We start from the raw sequence: 24,278 nt of genomic DNA, 5'->3' as shown, positions 1-24,278 counted from the left end.
GGAAGAACTTTGGAAATGCAACTGGGCTATTCTCCAGGCATAGTAAGGACTTGGTTTTCCCATGTCCCAATGCCCTGGCCTCCCTGCAGTTTGCTATGGCACCTAATATCCCTTACATGCCTGATTCTTTCCTTCCCTTGGCACCGTCAAACTGGCGTCCTTGCGCCTTGGTGGGTATTTGCCTTTGTGATGGCAAAGCAAGCTGGGCTTTTTGTAGGGGGAGGAAATGCTGTGTGACTACAGCAGTGACAAGGTGACCTTTGGCTCAGGGACCAGGCTGTCTGTCCTACCAAGTGAGTGTGGAGCTTTCCCTAGGTGTTCCATATGGGACTCTTGCTACAGATGTTGTTCCATTTCCATCCTTTAACTTCACCTTTGCTGAGCTGAAATGCCTTCTCTCCCTGTTCAAGCTCTGAGAGTGTCCTGGGTGTAGTATTTAATGAGGTTTTGGGTGGTTGGAGCAAATTTCATCTTGAGGTCTGCATGTCCTTGGGAAAGGGTGGCCTGTGTGTTGCTGGCAAAGGCCTTGGCCAGCCACATGAATGGCTTGCTTGTTATGGGGAGATGAGACCATTTGTGTAATGGCCTTTGGTGCTGTGGGTGCTGACTGGAACAGGCTCACCTTTGGAGCTGGAACAAAGCTTTGTGTAAAGCCTCGTGAGTACAGTTACAGGTATTACTTATCCTTTTTGGATGAGGCTGAAATAGCCCAGACAGTAATGTTGGAGTTTAAGTTTGGTCTTGATTTTGTCAAGCACAAGCCTGTGCCTTCTCTCTGGGTGTGGTAGAGCTGTGAGGTACTGCAAGAAGAAAAGGCAGCAGAGCGGAGATCTGTCCCTGGAACAGAGGGAAGGCTACTTACAAAGGGATGCTGGGGTGGTTGCTTTGTGGCCATGGACAGTCCATGCTCAGCTGGGCAGGGTCCCAAGGCAAGTCCTGGGATTCTGAGGCAAGAGAAAACCCCGTGTGTACATGTATAATGCAGGAGCTGGAAAGATGAGATTCAGTGATGGAATGTCACTGACTGTAAAACATCACGAGTACAAGCATTGAGCTCACAGTAGCACTTTGTAGCAAAGGAGAGTACCAGGAACCTGCATTCTGCTGGATTTTTCTTCTTTTTTAGCTTGTGTAGCTGCTGACTAAATGTATTTTTCACCAGTCTTGCAGAGCCGGTCATGAAGTACTATCTGAACATGTCTCAGTCTGCTGCGTTTCTCTAACCTTGTGCTTCTCCAGCTACGGGGCTATCCTGGTTGTTAGTTCCCTTATGACAGGCTTTCTGTTGGGACAGAAGCAGCAGTCCTGTTATCTCACTTCTGCGTCTGAAACTCCTGGATTGCCTGACATGATGTTTTTCTACACGTTTTTTGCACAGAAGCAGTGCCACACATATTGTCCTCCTGATTCTGGGCAAGAGTTACTGTAGGTGAAAGTTGCTGCTCATGGGTTTTAATGAGTACCAAAGGCAACAGGGACTGCTAGGGAACTGATTTTCCTTTGTTGCAGGTAGTGTCCCTGCATTTGAGCCTGTTGTGACAGGGAGCTCCGCTGTGGCCCTAGTCTAGGTGCTTTGTGCTTGAGGTCACGTGCAGGGCTGGCAGAGACATTTTTGTAATGAGACGTGCCATTGTGTGTCCAATGCGTATGCAGTCACTTTTGGAAAAGGAACTGTGCTTTCAGTTGTACCAGGTAAGAAGCAATTTATGCTGAAAAGCAGTGTCTTTTTCTTCTTGATGGCAACCCAGTGGACTCCCCAGCAGTACTGTGGGGCGATGGGGAGGGGGAGTTTTGTGTTTTCCTCTCAGTTTTGGGACCTTTTTCATCCCAAGAAGCAAGACTTTCAAACTCTACTTGTGGCCTAGATTACTTGAGAACCATCTTACCATTTTGCTGGCCCTTCTTGCCTTGTCATGGTTCACCTCAGCCTTGGGGACAAGTGCATATTCTCCAGGAGCTGCTGGGGTTTTTGTAATGGGAGGAAATGGTGTGTGGCTCTGGCTCTTCATATGGCAAATTGACCTTTGGCTCAGGGACCAGGCTGTCTGTCCATCCAAGTGAGTGCTCAGCTTTCCTGTTTCTCCTTTGTCAAATGTTCTTACGTATCCTGGGTTTAACCCCATAGACATCTATGTGGTATCCACACCTCCTTGCAGAGGGGAATGAGAGTGTAGGCACTATTTCATTTGTTGTGCACAACGTAAGCCATCAAAGGTGTCTCTGAGGTAATGATCTTTGATGAAATCCCCATACAAGTGAGCAATCACCAATGAAACATGCTCTTGTGTCTCAAAATGCGAGTGGCTTCATTTTTGCCTTGTTCTTTGTTGTTTTGTGGGGATGAACTTTGGGAATGCATCTGGGCTATTCTCCAGACATACCTAGGACTTGGTTGCCCCACATGTCTCAATGCCTTGGGCTCCTTGCAGTTCTTTATGGCACCTCATCTCCCTTACTTGCCTGTTTCTTTCCCTCCCATGGCTCTGAGCATTGTTGTCTCTGTGTGTCTTGGATAACTGATGTTTCAGGCAACTTTGGAGTCATGCTTCCCTTGTCCCTCAAGCTCTTCCGGAGCCTGCAGTGAAGCTGTGCAATAGCACTGCAAAAAAAGTCCATGCAAATGCTGGGTGCTGGTCTTTGTAACATCTCAAAGCTGTCTCAACACCTTTTAACTGTAATGTGACAGAAAGGTAGGGTTTGGGAGGAAGACAGCCCCTATTGACAGTGTTCTTTCCTGATTTGGGCTCTTCTGGTCCTGTCTTTGCCATCTTCTCCTCCTCTCCCCCAACAAGTGGAGTGGTGCATGGTTTTGCAGTAGTGTGCACCACTGAATGATGTAGAAAGGGCAATCTGGGGGACAGTAGATCTTGACGTCTGCTGACAGGTTCCTGCTTTGTCCAAGGGAAAAATATCAGTGCTCAGGCTCCCAGGAACAGCGGTCTCCTGCCTCTTAAGGGATGTAGAATGGTGTATAGTACTAGTTGAGATGCAAAGCACTGTGTGAACTAAGGCAAGATCAACTTTGGGAGGGGATTCTTCACGTTTTGCCTAGAAAGTGCCACTACCACTTTGTAGTCTCCTTCCATGTGGGGCAAACCTACCCATTTTACAGCAGTCTTCTAAAAAGGGGTTTGTCCCATTCCATTGGCCCTGTGGTGCTCTAGGTCTCACAGAGAGCCTGGGGAGTCCTGACTTCAGGACGCAGCTGGCTCTGAGTTACCTGCATCACTATGCAGCTGGTCTGTGGACAGCAAGCACTGCAAAGATGTTGTCACGGTTTTTATGGATTGAAGGGTTGCTGTGTGAGTGCATCCTTTGATGGGAATGTGCCAGGATGGTCCAACATGACCCTGACTACTGTCCCTTTAGCTGGGTTGGAACATGTTGCTCCATACCAGCTCCCAACTGCCGCGACCCCGTGGGGAGTCTCTTATATGTCCTAGGGTCCTAGCAGGGTTTGTGCGTGTGGAAGTGGGTGGGAAGCACTGTGTGAATGCTAGTGTTTATAGCAAAGTCTCTTCTGGGAGCAGGACAAAACTTCTAGTAGTGGTCAACAAGCGGTCACTGATGGGGAAGGTGTGCCTAAAGCTTGTAAAGTCCTTGTAAAGTTCCAGGGACTATGCATTGTCAGACTGATTTCCCAGCCCCTCGGTGGGGATTAGCCTTTATGATGGCAAAGCTCACTGAGCTTTTTGTAATGGGAGGAAATGCTGTGTGAATAACTTAAACAAGCTGACTTTTGGCTCAGGGACCAGGCTGTCCGTCCTACCAAGTGAGTGTGAAGCTTTCAATAGTTTTTTCAAATGTGACTCTTACTATTGGTGTTGTTCCATTTCCATCCTTTAACTTCACCTTTGCTGTGCTGAAATGCCTTCTCTCCCTTTGTGCCTTTGTGATGGCAAAGACAGATGGACTTTTTGTAGGGGGAGGAAATGCTGTGTGATTCTGGATCCTTCAACAAGCTGACCTTTGGCTCAGGAACTAGGCTGTCTGTCAAACCAAGTGAGTTTGGAGCTTTCCTTAGGTGTTCCATATGGGACTCTTTCTACAGATGTTGTTCCATTTCCATCCTTTAACTTCAACTTTGCTGAGCTGAAATGCCTTCTCTCCTCTTGCCTGCTTTGAGAGTGTCCTGGGTGCAGTATTTAATGAGGTTTTGGGTGGTTGGAGCAGATTTCATCTTGAGGTCTGCATGTCCTTGGGAAAGGGTGACCTGTGTGTAGCTGGGCAGGGTCTCTGCCAGCCACAGAAAGACCTTTCTTGTTATGGGTAGATGAGACCGTTTGCGTAATGAATGGCCTTTGTTGCTGTGAGTGCTGTCTTGAACAGGCTGAACTTTGGAGCTGAAACAAAGCTTTGTGTAATACCAGGTGAGTATTGCTACAGTTCTTAGTCAGCCTTGTAGGATGAGGCAGAAATAGCCCAGATGGTAATGTTGGAGTGTAAGTTTTGGTCTGGTTTCCTGTGAGTGTGCACAAGCCTGTGCCTTCTCTCTGGATATGGCAGAGCTGCAAGGTGCTGCAGGAAGAATTGATGGAAGAGCAGGTTTGTTCCCTGAATGGTGGGAAAGCTTTACAAAGGCATGTCATGGGAGGTTGCTTTGTGGGCATGGACAGCCCATACTCCAGCAGGCAGGGGCCTGAGCCAAGTCCTGGAGTTCTGAGGCAGGAGAAAACCCAAAGTGAGTGTATAATGCAGGAGCTGGACAGGTGAGGTTCTGTGATGGATCGTCACTAACTGTAAAACACCATGAGTACAAGCACTGAGCTCGCAGTAGCACTTTGTAGCAAAGGAAGGTACTAGGACCAGCTTTCCCTTGGTTTTTCTTTTTTTGTAAGCTTGTGTAGTTTCTGACTAAATGCATTTTTCATAACTCTTGCAGAGCTGGTAATGAGCTGCTATCTGAATGTGCCTCAGTCTGCTGCAGTTCTCAAAGCTACTGCTTCTGCAGCTGTGGTGCTACCCGTGATGCACTTTCCCTCAGGACAGCCTTTGTCTCAGGACACAAGCAGCAGTCCTGCAATCTCACATCTGCCTGTGAAATGCATGGATTGCCCGGCATGATGGTTTTCTCCATGCTTTGTGCACAGAAGCAGTGTCACACACATGGTCCCCCTGTTTCTGGTCAAGAATTATTTTAGGTGATAGTTGTCACTCGTAGGGCTTAACAATTACCAAAGGTGACAGTGAATGCTCCTCTGAAAAGTTCAAGTGAGCTAGGGAATGGATTTGACTTTGTTGCAGGTAGTGTCCCTGTGCTTGAGCCTGTTGTGTCAGGGAGCTCTGCCATGGCATCAGTCTAGGTGCTTTGTGCTTGAGATCACATGCAGGGCTTGCAGAGACATTTTTGTAATGAGACATGCTACAGTGAGTTAAATGCGCACAGTCACTTTTGGGAAAGGAACTGTGCTTTCAGTTGTTCCAGGTAAGTAGTAAATTCTGCTGAAAAAATGAGTGGTCTCCCTTTTGCCATGTTCTTCATTGATCTGTGTGTGTGGGGAAGAACTTTGGAAATACAACTGGGCTATTATCCAAGCATTCCTAGTACTTTGTTTTCCCACATGTCCCAGTTCCTTGGGCACCTTGCAGTTTGCTATGGCACCAAATCTCCCTTACATGCCTTGTTCTTTCCTTCTCTTGCCACTGTCAGTCTGGCTTCCTTAGACCCTGGTGGGTATTTGTGTTTGTGATTGGAATGAGAGCTGGGATTTTTGTACAGTCTGGGAGAACTGTGGGGACAGTGGGAGGGGGAGTTTTGGGTTTGTCTCTCAGTTTTGGGACCTTTTTCATCCCATGAAGCCAGACCCTTAAGCTCCACTTGTGGCCTAGAATCCTTTACCCCATCTTGCACTTCTGCCTACCTTCCTAGCCTTGGCACGGTTCAGCTCAGCCTTGAGGACAAGTGCTGCTTCTGTAGGAGCTGCCTGGGCTTTTTGTAATGGGAGGAAATGCTGTGTGGCTATGGCTCTGGATATGACAGACTGACTTTTGGCTCAGGAACCAGGCTGTCTGTCCAACCAAGTGAGTGCTCAACTTTCCTGTTTATCCTTTGTCAGATGTCCTTATGTATCTTGGGTTTCCTCCCATATACATTCTTGTGGTATTTCCATCTCTTTATAGAGAGAAGGAGTGTTTAGGCACTATTTCATTTGTTGTGAACAACGTAAGCTATCCGAGATGTCTCTCAGATAATGATCTTTGATGAAATCCCCATACAAGTGAGCAATCACCATTGAAACATGCTCTTGTGCCTCAAAATATGAGTGGCTACAATTTTGCCCTGTTCTTTGCTGTTTTGTGGGGATGAACTTTGGGAACGCAACTGGGCTATTCTTCAGGCATCGTGAGGACTTGGTTTCCCCACATGTCCCAATGCCTTGGGCTCCCTGCGGTTTGTTATGGCAGCTAATCTCCCTTACATGTATGATTCTTTCCCTCCGATGACTCTGAGCATTCTTGGCTATGTGTGTCTTGGATAATTGATTCTTTGGAGTCATGCTTCCATTGTCCCTCAAGTTCTCCAGGAGGCTGCAGTGAAGCTATGCAATAGCACTGCAGAAAAAGTGCAAGCAAGCGGTAGGTGCCTATCTCTGTAATATCTTATAATTGCCTCAACTGCTTTTAACTGTAATGTAACAGAAAGGTAGGCTTTTGGAGGGAGACAGCCCCTATTGACAGTGTCCTTTCCTGAGCTAAGACATTCTTTGCTACTTCTCCTCCTTGCCCCCAACAAGTGGAGTGGTGCATGGTTTCGTAGGAGTGTTCACCACTGAATGGTGGACAGAGGACAATCCAGTGGACAGAGAATCTTGTCTGCTGAAATGTTTCTGTTGTGTCCACCAGACAAAGATGGGAGCTCAGCTACCTAGGAACACAGGTGGCCTGTCTAACAGAGGATGTTGGAAGGGCTTATAGTTCTTGTTGAGGCAAAAAGCACTGTGTGAACTACGACAAGTTCACATTTGGGAAGGGAATACGACTTCAGGTTTTGCCTAGTAAGTGCCACCACCACCTTGTATTCTCCTTCCATGTGGGGCAAACCCACCCATTCTGCAGCTGTTAGCGGCTACCTGGCACTTCTCCTCTCAGGCATGTAATGCTGCAGCTGTGCAGCTGCATGCAATCAGCTTGCATTTAGGTTAGGCTTTGAGTCAGGACAAAAGCAGCAGTCCTCTCAAAAAGGATTTTCCTATCCCATGAGCCCTGTGGTGCTCTAGGTCCCACAGAGAGCCTGGGGGGTCCTTACTTCAGGACGCAGCCTGCTCTGAGTTACCTGCATCACTGTGCAGCTGGTCTGTGGACAGCAAGCACTGCAAAGAGGTTGTCATAGTTTTGGTGGATTGAGGGGTTGCTGTTTGAACGCAGGAGGTGCTGGATACAAGCGTGCCTTTGGACGCGCAACGGGAGTTTCTGTTGGGTCATGTAAGTGCTGTGCTGTGGCAGCGCTTTGTGTTTTGTGCCAGGCCTTTCCTTGGGAGGTTGAGAGCAGCAGCATGACTGGGTTTTTGATCGCTGGTGGCGACAAACTCAAGCAATCAGCTTTGTTTGATAGGAATGTGCCAGGTTGGTCCAACATGACCCTGACTGCTGTCCTTTTGGCTGGGTTGGAACATGTTGCACCACACCAGCTCCCAGATGTTGCCGCAACCCTGTGGGGAGGCTCTCGTATGCCCCTGTGTCCTAGCAGGGTTTGTGCGTGTGGGGGCAGGTGGGAAGGAGAATGAACGCTGGTGCTTATAGCAAGGTCTCTTCTGGGAGCAGGACATGGTTACTAGCAGTGGCTGGCAAGTGGTCTCTGATGGGGTAGTTGTCCCTGATACTCTTAAATATCTCAGAGGCCCAGGGACTATGCATTGTCAGACTGGTTTCCTTGCCTCTTGGTGAGGATTTGCTTTTGTGATGGCAAAGCGAGCTGGGCTTTTTGTAATGGGAGTACATGCTGTGTGAGTGGCAACTACAAGCTGACCTTTGGCTCAGGAACCAGGCTGTCTGTCCTACCAAGTGAGTGTGGAGCTTTCCATAGGTGTTCCATATGGGACTCTTGCTACAGATGTTGTGAAGGATTCTGTTAACATGAGGAACTACAAAGGGATTCAAGGAAAAATCCTAGTTTTGCAGACCAGTGAGTACAAGGAGTCCCCAGCATGGGATATTTCCCTTGCTCCACTATCCTAATCAGCCCTTTCATAATTCCCCACGAGTTATCTGCAGCTGAGCAGAGCTTGTTCCTGGCTCTGAGAACCCCTTAGGTGCTCATGACTTTTCCTGAGCAGAGCTGAGCTGAGCTAGTCTTTTACTCCCCAGATTTCCCTTCCTCCTCCTCAAGCTGTTGGTTTGTCAGCACAAAGTTTGTCAGGTCAGAGAACCATGAACTGGAGAGAGGTGCAGGTTCTCCAGTGGGGGCTGGCAGGGCTTTTTGTAATGGGAAGAAATGCTGTGTGACACTGGCTACAACAAGCTGACCTTTGGCTCAGGGACTAGGCTGTCTGTCCTACCAAGTGAGTGTGGAGCTTTCCATAGTTGTTCCATATGGGAATCTTGCTACAGATGTTGTTCCGTTTCCATCCTTTATCTTCACCTTTGCTGTGCTGAAATGCCTTCTCTGCCTTTTTGAATTTGTGATGGAAAAGCAAGCTGGGCTTTTTGTAGGGGGAGGAAATGTTGTGTGACTGGCAACAACAACAAGCTGACCTTTGGCTCAGGAACCAGGCTGTCCGTCCTACCCAGTGAGTGTGGAGCTTGCCATAGGTGTTCCATATGGGACTCTTTCTACAGATGTTGTTCCATTTCCATCCTTTAACTTCACCTTGGCTGAGCTGAAATGCCTTCTCTCCACTTGCCTGCTTTGAGAGCGTCCTGGGTGTAGTATTTAATGAGGTTTTGGGTGGTTGGAGCAAATTTCATCTTGAGGTCTGCATGTCCTTGGGAAAGGGTGACCTGTGTGTTGCTGGGAAGGGTCTCTGCCAGCCACTGGAAGGGCTTTCTTGTTATGGGTAGATGAGAGCGTTTATTTAATGGACATTGTTGCTGTGAGTGCTGTCTTGAACAGGCTGAACTTTGGAGCTGGAACAAAGCTTTGTGTAAAGCCTGGTGAGTACTGTTACAGTTCTTAGTTAGCCTTGTAGGATGAGGCAGAAATAGCCCAGACGGTAATGTTGGAGTGTAAGTTTTGGTCTGGTTTCCTGTGAGTGTGCACAAGCCTGTGCCTTCTCTCTGGATATGGCAGAGCTGCAAGGTGCTGTGGGAAGAATTGATGGAAGAGCAGAAGTTTGTTCCCTGAATGGTGGGAAAGCTATTTACAAAGGCATGTCATGGGAGGTTGCTTTGTGGGCATGGACAGTCCATACTCCTGCAGGCAGGGGCCTGAGCCAAGTCCTGGGGTTCTGAGGCAGGAAAAAACCCAAAGTGAGTGTATAATGCAGGAGCTGGACAGGTGAGGTTCTGTGATGGATCGTCACTAAATGTAAAATACGATGAGTACAAGCACTGAGCTCACAGTAGCACTTTGTAGCAAAGGAAGGTACCAGGACCAGCTTTCCCTTATTTTTTTTTTAAGCGTGTGCAATTGTTTCCTAAATGCAGTTTTTTCATGGCTCTTGCAGAGCCATTCCTGAGCTGCTATCTGAATGTGCCTCAGTCTGCTGCGGTTCTCAAACCTTGCACTTCTGCAACTGTGGGGCTACCCATGATGTGCTTTCCCTCAGGACAGGCTATGGCTTGGGACAGAAACAGCAGTACTGTCATCTCACATCTGCCAGTGAAATGCATGGATTGCCTGGCATGATGCTTTATGCACAGAAGCAGTGCCATAGTCATCGTCCCCCTGATTCTGGGCAAGCATTATTGTAAGCGATAGTTGTCACTCATAGGGCTTAACAATTACCAAAGGTCACAGGGAATGCTCCTCTCTCTGAAAAGTGTAAGTGAGCTAGGCTACGGATTTTCCTTTGTTGCAAGTATTGCCCCTGCACTTGAGCCTGTTGTGTCAGGGATTTCTTCTGTGGACTGAGTCCAGGTGCTTTGTGCTTGAGATCACATGCAGGGCTGGCAGAAATATTTCTGGAATGAGACGTTCCAAAGTTTCTACAATACGGGAAAAGGAAGTTTTGGGAAAGTAGCTGTGCTTTCAGTTGTTCTGGGTAAGCAGGAAATCATGCTGAAAATCATAGTGTATTTTCTTTTGCCATGGCAACCTGGGATACTGCCCGGCATTACAGTGGAGACAGGGGTAGGGATAGTTTTGGGGTTGCCTCTTAGTTTTGGGCTCTATTACATTCCACGAAGCTAGACTTTTAACCTCCACTTCTGGCCTAGGATCTTTCAGCCTCTTCCCACCCTTCTGTTGACCTAGCTAGCCTTTGCACAGCTACGCCTCACCCTGAGGCAAAGTGCCACTTCTTCAGGAGCTTCCTGGGCTTTTTGTAATGGGAGGAAATACTGTGTGGCTATGGCTCTGCATACAACAAACCAACTTTTGGGTCAGGGACCAGGCTTTCTGTCCAACCAAGTGAGTGCTCTTCTCCAATGTGTTGGCAATGTTTTGGTGGATTGAGGGGTTGCTGTGTGAGTGCAGGAGGTGCTGGCTATAAGCCTGCCTTTGTCTGTGCAACACAAATTACTGTTAGGTCACGTAAGTGCTGCATATGGCCGCACTTTGTGCTTTGTGCCAGGACTTTCCATGGGTGGTTGAGAGCTGTAGGGTGCCTGGGTGTTTGATCACAGTTGGTGACCACCTCCAGCGATCGGCTTTGCTTGACGGGAATGTGTCAGGTTGGTCCAACATGACCCCGACTGCTGTCCCTTTGTCTGTGTTGGAACATGTGGCTCCACACCAGCTCCCAGATTTTGCTGTGACCTTGTGGCAAAGCTCACTGGGCTTTTTGTAATGGGAGGAAATGCTGTGTGACTTTGGCTCTGGCAACAAGCTGACCTTTGGCTCAGGAACCAGGCTGTCCGTCCTACCAAGTGAGTGTTGAGCTTTCCTTAGGCGTTCCATATTAGCATCTTGCTGCACATGTTGTTCTGTTTACAACCTTTCACTCCACCTTTGCCAAGCTGAAATGCTTTCTCTCCCTGTGCAGGCTCTGAGACTTCCCTGTGTGTAGTATTTAATGAGGGCTTGGTTGTTAGGAGCACAGCTCAGTTTGAGGCGTGCATGCTTTGTTCCCTGTGAATCGCCCAGTGCGGACTTTCCTGAGGTCATACCATCTGTTCAGAGGTTCAAGCTGACCTTTGGCTCAGGGACTAGGCTGTCCGTCCTACCAAGTGAGTGTGGAGCTTTCCATAGGTGTTCCATATGGGACTCTTTCTACAGATGTTGTTCCGTTTTCATCCTTCACCTTCACCTTGGTCAAGCTGAAATGCCTTCTCTCCCCATGCAGGCTCTGAGAGCTCCCTGGGTGCAGTATTTAATGACATTTTGGTTGGTTGGTGCAAAGCTCAACTTGAGGTCTGCATGCCCTTGGGAAGAGAAATCTGTGTGTTGCTGGGAAGGGTCTCTGCCCGCCACACAAAGGGTTTCCTCATTATGGGGGTATGAGAGCATTTGTGTAGTGGTCTTTGGTGCTGTGAGTAATATTTTGAACAGGCTCATCTTTGGAGCTGGAACAAAACTTTGTGTAAACCATGGTGAGTACAGTTACAGGGCACTTAGCCCTGTAATGGGAGGAAATGCTGTGTGACTAGCTTCACCAAGCTAGTTATTACTTAGCCTTGCAGGGCAAGGCAGAAATAGCCCAGACAGTAATGTTGGAGTGTAAGTTTTGGTCTGGTTTCCTATGAGTGCGCACAAGCCTGTGCCTTTTCTCTGGGTATGGCAGTGCTGCAAGATGCTGTGGGAAGAAGATGCATCAGAGCAGAAATTTGTCCCTGAACAGAGGGGAAACCTATTTACAAACGCATGTCAGGGACAGTTAGTTGCTTTGTGGCATGGACAGCGCTTGCTCAGTGGAGCAGGGGCCTGAGCCAAGTCCTGGTGTTTCTGAGGTAGCAGAAAACCCTGTTTATATAATGCAGTAACTAGAAAGATGAGATTCAGTGGTGGAATGTCACTGATTGTAAAACACCGTGAGTACAAGCACCGAGCGCACAGTAGCACGTTGTAGCAAAGGAGGCTACCAGGAGCATGCTTTCACTTGACTTCTTTTAATCAAACTTGTGTAGATGCTGACCAAATGCATTGTTCACAGCTCTGCAGAGCTGTTCATGAGATGCTATCTGAACATGCCTCAGTCTGCAGTGGTTCTCAAACCTTGTGCTTCTGCAGTTGCAGGGCCACCCGTGGTGTGCTTTCCATCAGGAAAGGCTTTGGCTCTTGACAGAAGCAGCACATCTCACAGCTGCCTCTGAAATGCATGGATTGCCCGGCATGATGGTTTTCCACATGCTTTGTGCACAGAAGAGGTGCCACACACATGGTCCCCCTGATTCTGGGCAAGAGTTACTGTAGGTGAGAGTTGTTGCTTGTGGGACTTAATAATTACAAAATGAGGCATGGAACGCTCCTCTGAAAAGTGCAATTGAGCTAGGGAACAGATTTTCCTTTATTGCAGGTAGTGGCCCTGCACTTGAGCCTGTTGTGTCAAGGAGCTCTGCTGTGGACTGGTTCCAGGTGCTTTGTGCTTGAGATCACATGCAGGGCTTGCAGAAACATTTTTCGTAATGAGACGTTCCACAGTGTATACGATGCGGGCAAAGTCACTTTTGGAAAAGGAACTGTGCTTTCAGTTGTGCCAGGTATGCAGAAAATTGTTCTGAAAAACAGAGCTGCTTTAGTTTTGCCTTGTTCTTCATTTTTTGGGGGGGGGGAGTTTGGAAACGCAACTGGGCTATTCTCCAGGAATCCTTAGGACTTGGTTCCCCACATATCCCAATGCCTTGGGCTCCCTGCAGATCTTTATGGCACCTAATCTCCCTTACATGCCTGTTTCTTTCTTTCCATTTGCACTGTCAGACGGGTTTCCATGCACCTTGTTGTGGATTTGCCTTTGTGATGACAAAGCGAGCTGGGCTTTTTGTAATGGGTGGAAATGCTGTGCGACTATGGGAACAACAAACTGACCTTTGGCTCAGGGACCAGGCTGTCTGTCCTACCGAGTGTGGAGCTTCCCAAAGGTGTTCCAAATGGGACTCATGCTGCAGATTTTGTTCGATTTTCATCCTTTACCCTTAGCTTTGCCAAGCTGAAATGCCTTCTCTCTCTGTGCAGGCTCTGAGAGTGCCCTTGGTGCATTATTTAATGAAGTTTTTGGGTGGTTGGAGCAAGCCTCAACTTGAGGTCTGCATGCCCTTGGGAATGGGTGACCTATGTATTGCTGGAAAAGGTCTTTGCCAGCCATACGAAGGGCTTCCTTGTTATGGGGAAATGAGAACATTTGCATAATGGTCTTTGTTGTTGTGATTGCTGACTGGGGGAGGCTCACATCTGGAGCTGGAACAAAGCGTTGTGTAAAGTATGGTGAGTACAGTTACTTGCAAGGCAAGGCAGATGTAGCCCAGACTGTAATGTTGGAGTGTAAGTTTTGGTCAAGCTCACTTTGAGAGTGCACAAGCCTGTGCCTTCTCTCTGATTATAGCAGAGTGGTGGGGTGTTTCGTGAAGAAAAGATGTCAGAGCAGAAGTTTGTCCTTGAAACAGAGGGAAAGCTATTTATAAGGGCATGTCAGGGGTGATTGCTTTTTGGCCATGGCAGTGCAAGCTCGGCCGGGCCGGGTCCCAAGGAAATTCCTGGTGTTTTGAGGCATGAGAAAACACTGTGTGTATAATGCAGGAGTTGGAAAGATGAGATTCTGTAATGGAATGTCACTGACGGTAAAACACCGTGAGTACAAGCACCGAGCGCACAGTAGTACTTTGTAGCAAAGGAGGCTACCAGGAGCATTCTTTTGCTTAACATCTTCGCTTAATCAAGCTTGTGTAGTTGCTGACCAAATGCTTTTTTCATGGCTCTTGCAGGGCTGTTCATGAGATGCTATCTGAATGTGCCTCAGTCTGCTGCGGTTCTCAGACCTTGTGCTTCTGCAGTTGCAGGGCCACCCGTGATGTGCTTTACATCAGGAAAGGCTTTGGCTCTTGACAGAAGCAGCAGTCCTGACATCTCACAGCTGTCTCTGAAATGCATGGATTGCCTGACTTGATGGTTTTCCACATGCTTTGTGCACAGAAGAGGTGCCACACACATGGTCCCCCTGATTCTGGGCAAGAGTTACTGTAGGTGAGAGTTGTCACTTGTGAGGCATAAAAATTACCAAAGGTGACAGGGAATGCTCCCCTGCAAAGTGCAATTGACCTAGGGTACGGATTTTCCTTTGTTGCAGGTAGTGACCCTGCGCTTGAGCCTGTTGTGTCAGGGAGCTCTGCCATGGCCTGATTCCAGGTGCTTTGTGCTTGAGATCACATGCAGGGCTGGCAGAGACATTTTTGTAATGAGATATGCCACAGTGTGTATGATGCCCGCACAGTCACTTTTGGAAAAGGAACTGTGCTTTCAGTTGTACCAGGTAAGCAGCAAAACATACTAAAAATGAAATTGTCGTTTCCTTTTTGATGGCAAGCCAGTGGACTGCGCAGCAGTACTGTAGGGTCAGGTGGAGTGGGGGTACTGGGGAGATGCTTCTCAGTTTTAGGCCCTGTTACATTCCGTGAAGCCAGACTCTTAACCTCCACTTGTGGCCTAGGATCCTTCAGACCCATCTTACCCTCTGCTGCCCCTCCTAGCCTTGACACTGTTTGGCTCAGCTTTGAGGACAAGTGCCACTTCTGCAGGAGCTGCCTGGGCTTTTTGTTATGGGAGGAAATGCTGTGTGGCTCTAGCTCTGGATATGGCAAACTAAACTTTGGCTCTGGAACCAGGCTGTCTGTCCATCCAAGTGAGTGTTCAGCTTTCCTGTTTATCCTTTGTCAGATGTCCATACATATCCTGTGTTTCATCTCATAGACATCCCTGTGGTATCCACACCTCTTTACAGAGGGGAGGGGGTGTGTAGACACTATTTCATTTGTTTTTCCATTGCAAGCCACCAAAGTGTCCCTGAGATAATGATCTTTGATGAAATCCCCACACAAGTGAGCAATCACCATTGAAACACGCTTTTTTGTCTCAAAATCTAATTATCAATTTTTTGTCTTGTTTTTCATTGTTTTGTGGGGAAGAACATTGGAAACGCAACTGGGCTATTCTTCAGACAAACCTAGGAATTGGTTTCCCCACATGTCCCAGTGCCTTGGGCTCTCTGCAGTTTGTTATGGCACCTCATCTCCCTTACTTGCCTGGTTCTTTCCTTCCCTTTTCTCTGAGCATTGATTGCTATGTATGTCTTGGATAACTGATGCTTCAGACAACTTTGGTGTTGTACTTACATTGTTCCTCAAGCTCTCCAGGAGACTGCAAAAATAAAAAAAAAAAAAAAGTGCATGCAAGTGGTGGGTGTCTATCTCTGTAACATCTTAGAGGTGCTTCAACACCTTTTAACTGTAATGTAACAGAAAGGTAGGGTTTGGGAGGAAGACAGCCCCTATTTCCAGTGTTCTTTCCTGAGCTGGGCTCTTCTGGTCCCGTCTTTTCCATCTTCTCCTCCTCGCTCCCAACAAGTGGAGTGGTGCATGGTTTATCAGGAGTGTGCAGCACTGAATGGTAGACAGAGGATCTTGACATCTGCTGAGACAGTTTGTCAGGACAGGGAAGCAGGGACTGAGGAGAGGTGGTGTTTCTCAAGTGGGGTAGGCTGGGATTTTTGTAATGGGAAGAAATGCTGTGTGACTATGGGAACTACAAACTGACCTTTGGCTCAGGGACCAGGCTGTCCGTCCAACCAAGTGAGTGTGGAGCTTTCCATAGATGTTCCATATGGGACTCTTGCTACAGGTGTTCTTCCATTTCCATCCTTTAACTTCACCTTTGTCGAGCTGAAATGCCTTCTCTCCCCTTGTAGGCTCTGAGAGTGTTCTGGGTGCAGTATTTAATGTTTTTTTTTGGGTGGTTGGAGCAAAGGTCAACTTGAAGTCTGCATGCTTTGTTCCCTGACAATCCCCCAGTACTGGCTTTCCTGAGGTCATATCATCTGTTCAGAGCTTCCCTCTGTTGTGTGTGGTTCCTTGTCAGTTGTGGGGCTTAACAATTATCTAAGGCAACAGGGAACACTCCTCTGAAAAGAGCAAGTTGGCTAGGGAATGGATTTTCCTTTTTTGCAGGTAGTGGCCCTGTCCTTAAGCTTGTTGTGTCAGGGACTTCTGCCATGACCTGACTCCAGGTGCTTTGTGCTTGAGATCATGTACAGGGCTGGCAGAGATATTTTTGTAATAGGATGTGCGACATTGTGTATGATGCGGGCAAAGTCAGTTTTGGAAAAGGAATTGTGCTTTCAGTTGTACCAGATACTCAGAAAATCGTGCTGTAAAACGGAGTGGCTTCCCTTTTACCTTATTCTCCATTTTTTTTTTCTTTTTTTTTTTTTTTTTTCAGGGGAAGAACTTCCGAAAAGCAACTGGGCTATTCTTTGAGCATCCCTAGGACTTGGGTTCCCCACATGTCCCAATGACTTGGGCTTCTTGCAGTTTTTTATGCTACTTTGTCTCCCTTACATGTCTCGTTCTTTCCTTCCTTTTGCACTGTCAGACTGGTTTCCTTGCCTCTTGGTAGGGATTTGCCTTTGTGATGACAAAGCGAGCTGGGCTTTTTGTAATGGGTGGAAATGCTGTGTGTTTGGCTACAGCCAGCTGACTTTTGGCTCAGGGACCAGGCTGTCCATCCAACCAAGTGAGTGTGGAGCTTTCCATAGGTGTTCCATATGGGACTCTCGCTACAGATGTTGTTCCATTTTCATCCTTTACACTCAGCTTTGCCAAGCTGAAATGCCTTCTCTCCCTGTGCAGGCTCTGAGAGCTCCCTGGATGCAGTATTTAATGAGGTTTTGGGTAGTTGGGGCCAAGGTTATCTCGAGGTCTTCATGTCCTTGGGAAAGGGTGACCTGTGTGTTTTTGGGAAGGGTCTCTGCCAGCCATACGAAGGGCTTCCTTATTATGGGGAGATGAGAGCTTTTGCATAATGGTATTTGTTACTGTGAGTGCTGACAGTAAGACGCTCACCTTTGGAGCTGGAACAAAGGTTTGTGTAAAGCCTCGTGAGTACAGTTACAGGTATTACTTGTCCTTGCTGGGCGAGGCAGAAATAGCTCGGACAGTAATGCTGGAATGTAAGTTTTGGTCAGGCTTTTTATGAGTGTGCACAAGCCTGTGTGTTCTCTCTGGGTATGGCAGAGCTGTGAGGTGTTTTGGGAAGAAGAGATGTTAGGGCAGAAGTTTGTCCCTGGAATGGTGGGAAAGCTATTTACAAAGGCATGTCAGGGGTGATTACTTTGTGACTGTGAACAGCCCTAGATGAACAGGGGCCTGAGATGAGTTCTGGCATTTTGAGGCACAAGAAAGCCATATGAACTGCTTGGGTTTTTTGTTATGGGAGGAAATGCTGTGTGGCTATGGCTCTGGATATGGCAAACTGACCTTTGGCTCAGGGACCAGGCTGTCTGTCCAACCAAGTGAGTGCTCAGCTTTCCTGTTTATCCTTTGTCAGATATCCTTACGTATCCAGTGTTTCATTCTGTAGACATCCTTGTGGTATTTATGTCTCCTTACAGAGGGGAAGGAGTGTTTATGCGCTATTTCATTTGTTGCTGCCAAAGTATGCCATCAGAGGTGTCTCTGAGATAATGATCTTTGATGAAATCCCCACACAAGTTAGCAATCACCATTGAAAGATGCTCTTGTGCCTACTAATTTTCTTCTATGTGGAGAACTTCTTCTATTGAGCTTCTATTGATGCTGTGAACATGGTGCTCTAGGCTGCTGATAGTCTGGGAGGGTGCAGAAAGTGTGGTGTTGTTTAGGGAGATGGGTAGGTTGACTGTCTTGTTCATTGTGCCTGTGTATGGCTCATGGGGAATGCGTAATGGAATTCAGTTCTATTCCTTACTTGGGTCTTTTAGCTATTTCAGGGTAGGTCCAGGCTGTGCATGATCCAGCTGTTTCCTGCTAGTCATGCTACCTAGCTCTGATAGGTAGACTGTTGTTCTGAGTGTAACCAGAGAAAGAAAAGCTGTGGATTAATATGATAGTAGTTTTCAGCCTGGACATCTTGTGGGCAGTGAAAGTAGGAACCTTATGTTTGTGAGCAGATAGCTTGCAGTGAGAGGACTCCTGAAAAAGCCAAGCAAGTGAAACTGCACACCATAAATCCACACTGCAGAAACCAGCTGGTTTCCAGCTGAATCTCAGCATCCCACTTGCCCGGAATGTAAGTAAAGAGTCTACGATACAGCCTGAGTGGTGGCAGTGTCATCTGCTGGAATCTGAACCCTCTGGGTTTCTGTCAAGTGCTGTGCTATTGTGACAACACCCTCAAATTCACTTTTGGCTCAGGGGTTAAGGTTACCCTCTTGCCAAGTAGGTGGGTTAATCCCTGTGCGTTGCAATTTCACTCCACAGTCATGTCCTGGGGGCTGTGTTCCAGGAGAGAAAAAGTAACTTCAGCCCTCAGGAAATGCTGATTTTGTTGCTAGGTGGATGTTAAAATGCTTTTTTTTTTTTTTTTTTTTTTTAATGTGTGTGTGTGTGTGTTTGTGTCCACACTGCTATGTAACTCTTTACATTGAGAAAAATCAAGAAGTCTCCTTAAAGATAAGTCCAAATGTAGTTGACAAATTCCTGCCAAATTTTGTGCATGCTCATTGTAAATTTACAGATGCATAACTCCTAAAATACTTAAACATGGGGAGGGGAAGGATAAAAGGGAGTAATAAGGAGATGTCTCCATATATCAACCTTCATGAAACCAAGAGCTGATTTGCTAAAATGTTTTAACTGTCTTGAAAACATGGGCCAAAAAAAAATAATAAAAAAAATTACATGATACGCAGTAGCAAAGTGGAAATCAGTGTTTATTTATTCTATTATGTTAGGTCATTACCAGAGCACTGCTCTCACCTAATATAATGGATTCTAGATGTGTTTGAAGCACTGTCTTACTTCTCTTACCTTCATTTGAAAATCCCCAGATGCAGAGTATCCAAGAGAGGAATAGCAGTTTGATTAGGCATTTAAATTCGCATAATCCCATCTTTCCATGAAGGAAGTGCTGTATTTTGTTTTAAATTTCCTGTGATTAGATCACATAACCTATATTTGTAGCCATGGATGTGACGGCTGCAGGGATGGTTTTTGTTGTCTTGTTTTTCATTGTGTGAATGTTGGCTATACCATCATCTTTGGAAAAGGGACAAAGCTTCTTGTGAAACCAAGTAAGAAACATGGTTATATGTATTTGCAGTTTTTATTGTAGATTTAGATTTGAATAGCAGAGTGGCTTTTAGCACCATGACTTGGCAATTAAAGGAATTCGTTAGTTGATGATAGAACTGATTTAAATTACTGTAGTCATTCTTGCATTATCTGCCCATTTGATATATCATAGAAAGATACAAACAAACAAACAAACCATAGATGGACTGATAAGAAGATGGTTTTCATCAGTTACTCTGACCCTAGACCATGGTCATGTTGTTCATATCCCTTTTTGCCATTCCAGCAAATAAGGCTTTGTGGTGCAGCTATTGAACCACATCTAACAGTGAAGTCACCAGGCCTTTTTTCATCAGTAGGGATCTTAAACAGCTTCATTACTAATGGTCTATTAGCATGGCTCAACAAATTACCATACCTTAGTGAATCTCTGTAACTATACCTGTACATGCTCTTAGCAAGCAACATGTGAGGTTTTTTTGAAGTTTAGTGTTCATAGGATCATAAAATCACAAAATTTGGGAGGGACTTCTGGAGATCATCTAGTCCAAGCCCTTTGTCCAAAGCAGGGTCAACAAAAAGAAGTTTCTGTCGATATGGACATCTCTGGAGATTCTGTAACCTCTCTGTGAAATCTGCTCCAGGGTTTAAGTGGAATTTCCCATTTTTCAGTCTGTGCCAATTGCCTGTTGTCCTGTTACTAGGCACCCCTGAGGAGAGTCTAGTTCTGTTTTCTTTACTTCTTCCTATTTGGCATTTATACCCACGTAACACCTCCCCCTCCAAGCTCTGTCTTTTCCAGGCTAAAAAATCCCAGCTCTCTCTCTGTCTCTTTGTATGTCAGATGTTTCATTCCCTTAATCATCTTTGTGGCCCTTCACTGGACTTGCTCTAAAAAATCTGCATCTTTCTTGTACTGGGGATCCCTGTCAATCACATTAGTGTTGTATTAGATAACCTCAAGAGGTCAAGAGGTCCCTTCTAATCTAAGTGATTCTGTGACTCTTTGGGCTGCGGCAAATTCTCATAGTTTTCCTGAAAAAAAAAAAAAAAAAAAAAAAAAAAAAAAGCCTTATCAAAATGCCCACAGTATTAATCATATCAAAGGGGGAGGAGAAAGAAAGAAAATTCTGTGCAGTGTTTTTTTCTGATCTTCATTATGCGTATCTGAAACCTTAGATGGGAATATAACAAGACTGGAATTTGTGAAAAATAATGTCTATGAATGCATTTTTTTCTAGGCAGAGAAACAGTGAACATTGGCTCCAAATTCCAAATTCACAACTGCAAGTAGACAAGACTGTTTTTTTCAAAGTTTTTTTTTTTTTTTTTTTTAATGAAATGTGATGCTAAAGTAAGGGCATTTTTTTCCTTCTGAATTTAGAATAATCTGTAGGAGAAGATGAAAATATGGAATATCTGCTGTTGTGCTAGTCAATGTGTCATTGAGGGCAAACAGATATGCAGTTGTCTTCTCCACTTCTCTTGATAGTTGGACTGTTACCTTCATACACTAAGTCAGTGCTCACAGATCTTGCTGTTTGTGCTAGAACTGGATAAGTACTACGTGACCTCTTGATCTGGTGGTCAATGCTGCATTATTCCATTGCATCCAAAATGTGAGGATTTTGTGTCATGCAGGTATTACCTCTATTAAGTCTCAGCAAGAATGGCCTGAAAAAGACATAATGCTCTCTATTATCTTGTCTGTCTACTGGTTGTATAGTTGAAATGCCTGGATGGCAGGTATATCCTGCCAGGCTCTCTCATTCTTTCCTTTTCACTGTTGGATACCCTGAGCTCTTGATAAAGACATATTGATGTTGGAAGGTCCTGTCCTACAATTAATATGATTCAATTATTATTATGTAGGATAAATATTCAGATAATCCAAAGTAAGCTGACTTTTATTTTTCATTTTATAATCTCACTAACAGATTTATTTATTTATTTATTTATTTATTTATTTATTTATTTATTTATTTATTTATTGTATTCTTCACCTTAGATTTTGGTTGTATCTCTGTAGGCTGGAAAAGAACAACAAAACTCCACTGCCTCTATCCTCATGCAAAGACTAGCAATGTTGTCTCACCTTGATGGTCAACTGTTGAGAATCTGTTATTAATTTGCTTAGTGCCACTGTAACATCAAAGCTCAAATTTCTCTCTCCAAAAAGTGGAATTTAGAAACATGCAAACATGCATGCAGGGATGTTTCGAACCTCTTTCTTTGTCCCTTCCCCCCCCCAAAAAAAAAAAAAAAAAAAAAAGAAAGCAAGCATGCGTATGTTGAACTACAGTTCTCAATCTGTTGAAAGGTGATAATGGTGTTATTTAAAAACTTCAGTATATTCTTTCCAGCATCAGTAGAAGTGTGACACTGTATCCCAGCCAACATTTAGCAGGAAACTAAATTCTTTATGATTTTCTGTAAATGACAACCAAACAATGAAACATAATAGGTTACATATTCATTGAAATTTTGTTTTTCCTCAAAATATTGGTGTTAGTAACTATTCATATTTACTTAAGAAAGTAAGAGACAAAATGATCTCTGACTTGTAGATTGAGAAGGAAACAAAGAATTTGGCTTGGAAAGTATGTTTTTTTTTGTTGTTTTCTTTCCATGTATGCTTGTGTGGAAAGCTTCATATCACTATATGAATACTGGGTCAGGAAATAACTTCATTTTTGGTAAAGGTATACAACTGTCATCAAAGCAATAAGTATTTGGACCATTGCATGGAAAAATGATGACAATGGGAGTCAGTTGTCTCAGCGCTTGTTAATAGCTAGATAATCATCATGCTGTAATGAACACACACAGTGTTCTTCAGCAATAAAAGATGATGAGGAAGTAAAGAAGGATGGATGGGAAGACCCAGATACTGAGAAACCATATGCAATGACTAATAGCAGGCATTATATTTCGGATATAACAAAGGAATCTACATACAGTGTTCGTTGCTAACTAAGGAGTAGATACTCCAGTCTCTGACACCTGAGGTGACTGTATTCATAGCCAATTATTCCCATGCATGTGAACATAGGGAAATGTATTTGGCAAAAAGAGGCTGGAGAAGATCCGTGGAAATGTGTCTAGGTGTCGATAGCTTTTCTCAGAGGTAGAGACATGGCTGAAAAGATTATCCCATGACTTCTCCATGTTGCTTGCCCTTCAACACCCACCTAGCTGAATGAAGAGAGCCATTTTGTAAGGACCTGTCACACAGTGCTGATTCTGGAGGATGGGGAAAATATACATGGGGGAGTGTAACAAAACTTCTCGTTGCACCAGGTGAGCTGTCTGATCACTGTTTCAAGAGGGACTCATAACAGAGGATACTATAATATAACTTCAAAAATAATGGTACAGTGGCTCTGTAGAGAAATTTGGGATATTATAGTATTCACTGGAAAGAAGTTGGAGACTTTCTATTTAATCACTGTGCACTAGAAATGCATCTATTCTAGGGAAAGAAAGCAAGATGAAAATGAAAAAACAAACAAACATACAAGTGAAATACAAGAACAGAGATGTGAAAAAATATAATGGCCTTTGCTGAGTGGTGCAGGTTTGGGTTTGTCAAGGATGGAGGTGTCAGGGCAATTGCCTTGTGGCTCTTCCTTTAGGTGTTAATGAGACTACAGTGTGAGGAGGACGAAGAATTAGTAAAGGGCACAGAAGTAAGAAAGAATGCATGCCAAGTGTGTGGGGTGAGAAATTAAAGGAATATAAGGATAAGTGCTCATAATCTGTGTTCCATTCCTGTTTCTTGAGAAACTAGGACAGGGATGGATACAAAACTGCAAATGGTCAGAGTTATTATTCATTGTGTAGGAATATATCTTTCTTGGAGTTAGCAGTAGATACGACATGTGAAGCAAACATGATAGTCTGTGACATATAGGAGAAGAATCTGGTCCAAGATACTGATACTGTTTTCATGGCACTTCCTTACAATATATGAACCTGGAAGAAAAACTGAGTCTCATGGTCTATTGAAGCAATCAGGGCAGAGAAAAACTATTTACATGGACTGGGGTTGATAGGAGTGTACAAAGATTTTTGCTATGGCAAACAACACAGTGTGTCTTTGGATACCTACAAGCTAACCTTTGGAGATGGAACAAGGCTCATGGTAAAACCAAGTAAGATCTCGGAGTTGTTTAGCGGTCCACCTGAAAAAAATTAAATGTTCACTAAAAGAGTAATGAAATGCGGTTCAGATGCATGTTGTTGCCCAAAAGTAATGATAATGAACTCACAGTTACTATAGTACCTACTGGATAATGTAGGAAGATAGAGATGGTCCTCAGTGCAATTATTAATTATTATGATAGTTGCTTGAATTTGGAGACATACTACACAATATTAAGGAATGAAATTTTAATAAATAAATCTTTCCTCCTTTGAATATTGTGTATGCGTATACTCATAACTGACAAACTTGTCTGAGCATTTTAATCAGAAAACTCAAGGTTTTTTTGTTTGTTTGTTTTTGTTTGTTTGTTTGTTTTCATTAGTAATTAAATCTCAAGCAAATTTTCATGTACTGTAGATTTTTCAGGAACTTTTTACTTAAAAAAAAAAAAAGCTATTTAAGAAAAAAAAATACTTCTGGAGAGAGACTGTCAAGACTTTTTTTCCTCCTTCTCCATAGGAAGAGAGTGAAAAGAATTAAAAATAGTTCACCTGTGTCTCAGATATTATCTCTGCTTTCTCAGAAGTTAAATCTCATTTTCTACTTGGGATGGAGAGCAAACTTAATTATGGTCTAGGTTTTGCAGGAAGAATGAGAGTGTGGTGTCACTAATTATTGGATTTTGTTCAGATATTAAGTAATGAATTAATTATGATCTCATTCTCAATTTAATTTGCAAGCTCCTTAGCAACAGGAATCTCCTATGGACTGTGTTCTTCTGACTGTGGAGGGATTCTGGGCTTGACATTAACCAGTGAGTGAGGTTAGAATGCATTTTGAT

General features: G+C 44.8%; 1 gene segment (V, D, J or C); it reads left to right on the top strand.

Annotated features, from left to right (window-relative positions):
- The first annotated feature begins 1,909 nt into the window (after window positions 1-1,909).
- Window positions 1,910-24,278, top strand: part of LOC137844688 (M1-specific T cell receptor alpha chain-like) — a 31,760-nt gene continuing 9,391 nt past the window's right edge. The window contains 1 exon segment of the C gene segment in view: window positions 1,910-2,057. Within this exon segment, the coding sequence occupies window positions 1,985-2,057 (73 nt within the window).

This window comes from Anas acuta, chromosome 25 (genome assembly GCF_963932015.1).
Source record: "Anas acuta chromosome 25, bAnaAcu1.1, whole genome shotgun sequence".
Taxonomy (NCBI): Eukaryota; Metazoa; Chordata; class Aves; order Anseriformes; family Anatidae; genus Anas; species Anas acuta.
The sequence above is the reverse complement of the archived record's forward strand: the minus strand, read 5'-3'. Positions and strand labels throughout refer to the sequence as shown.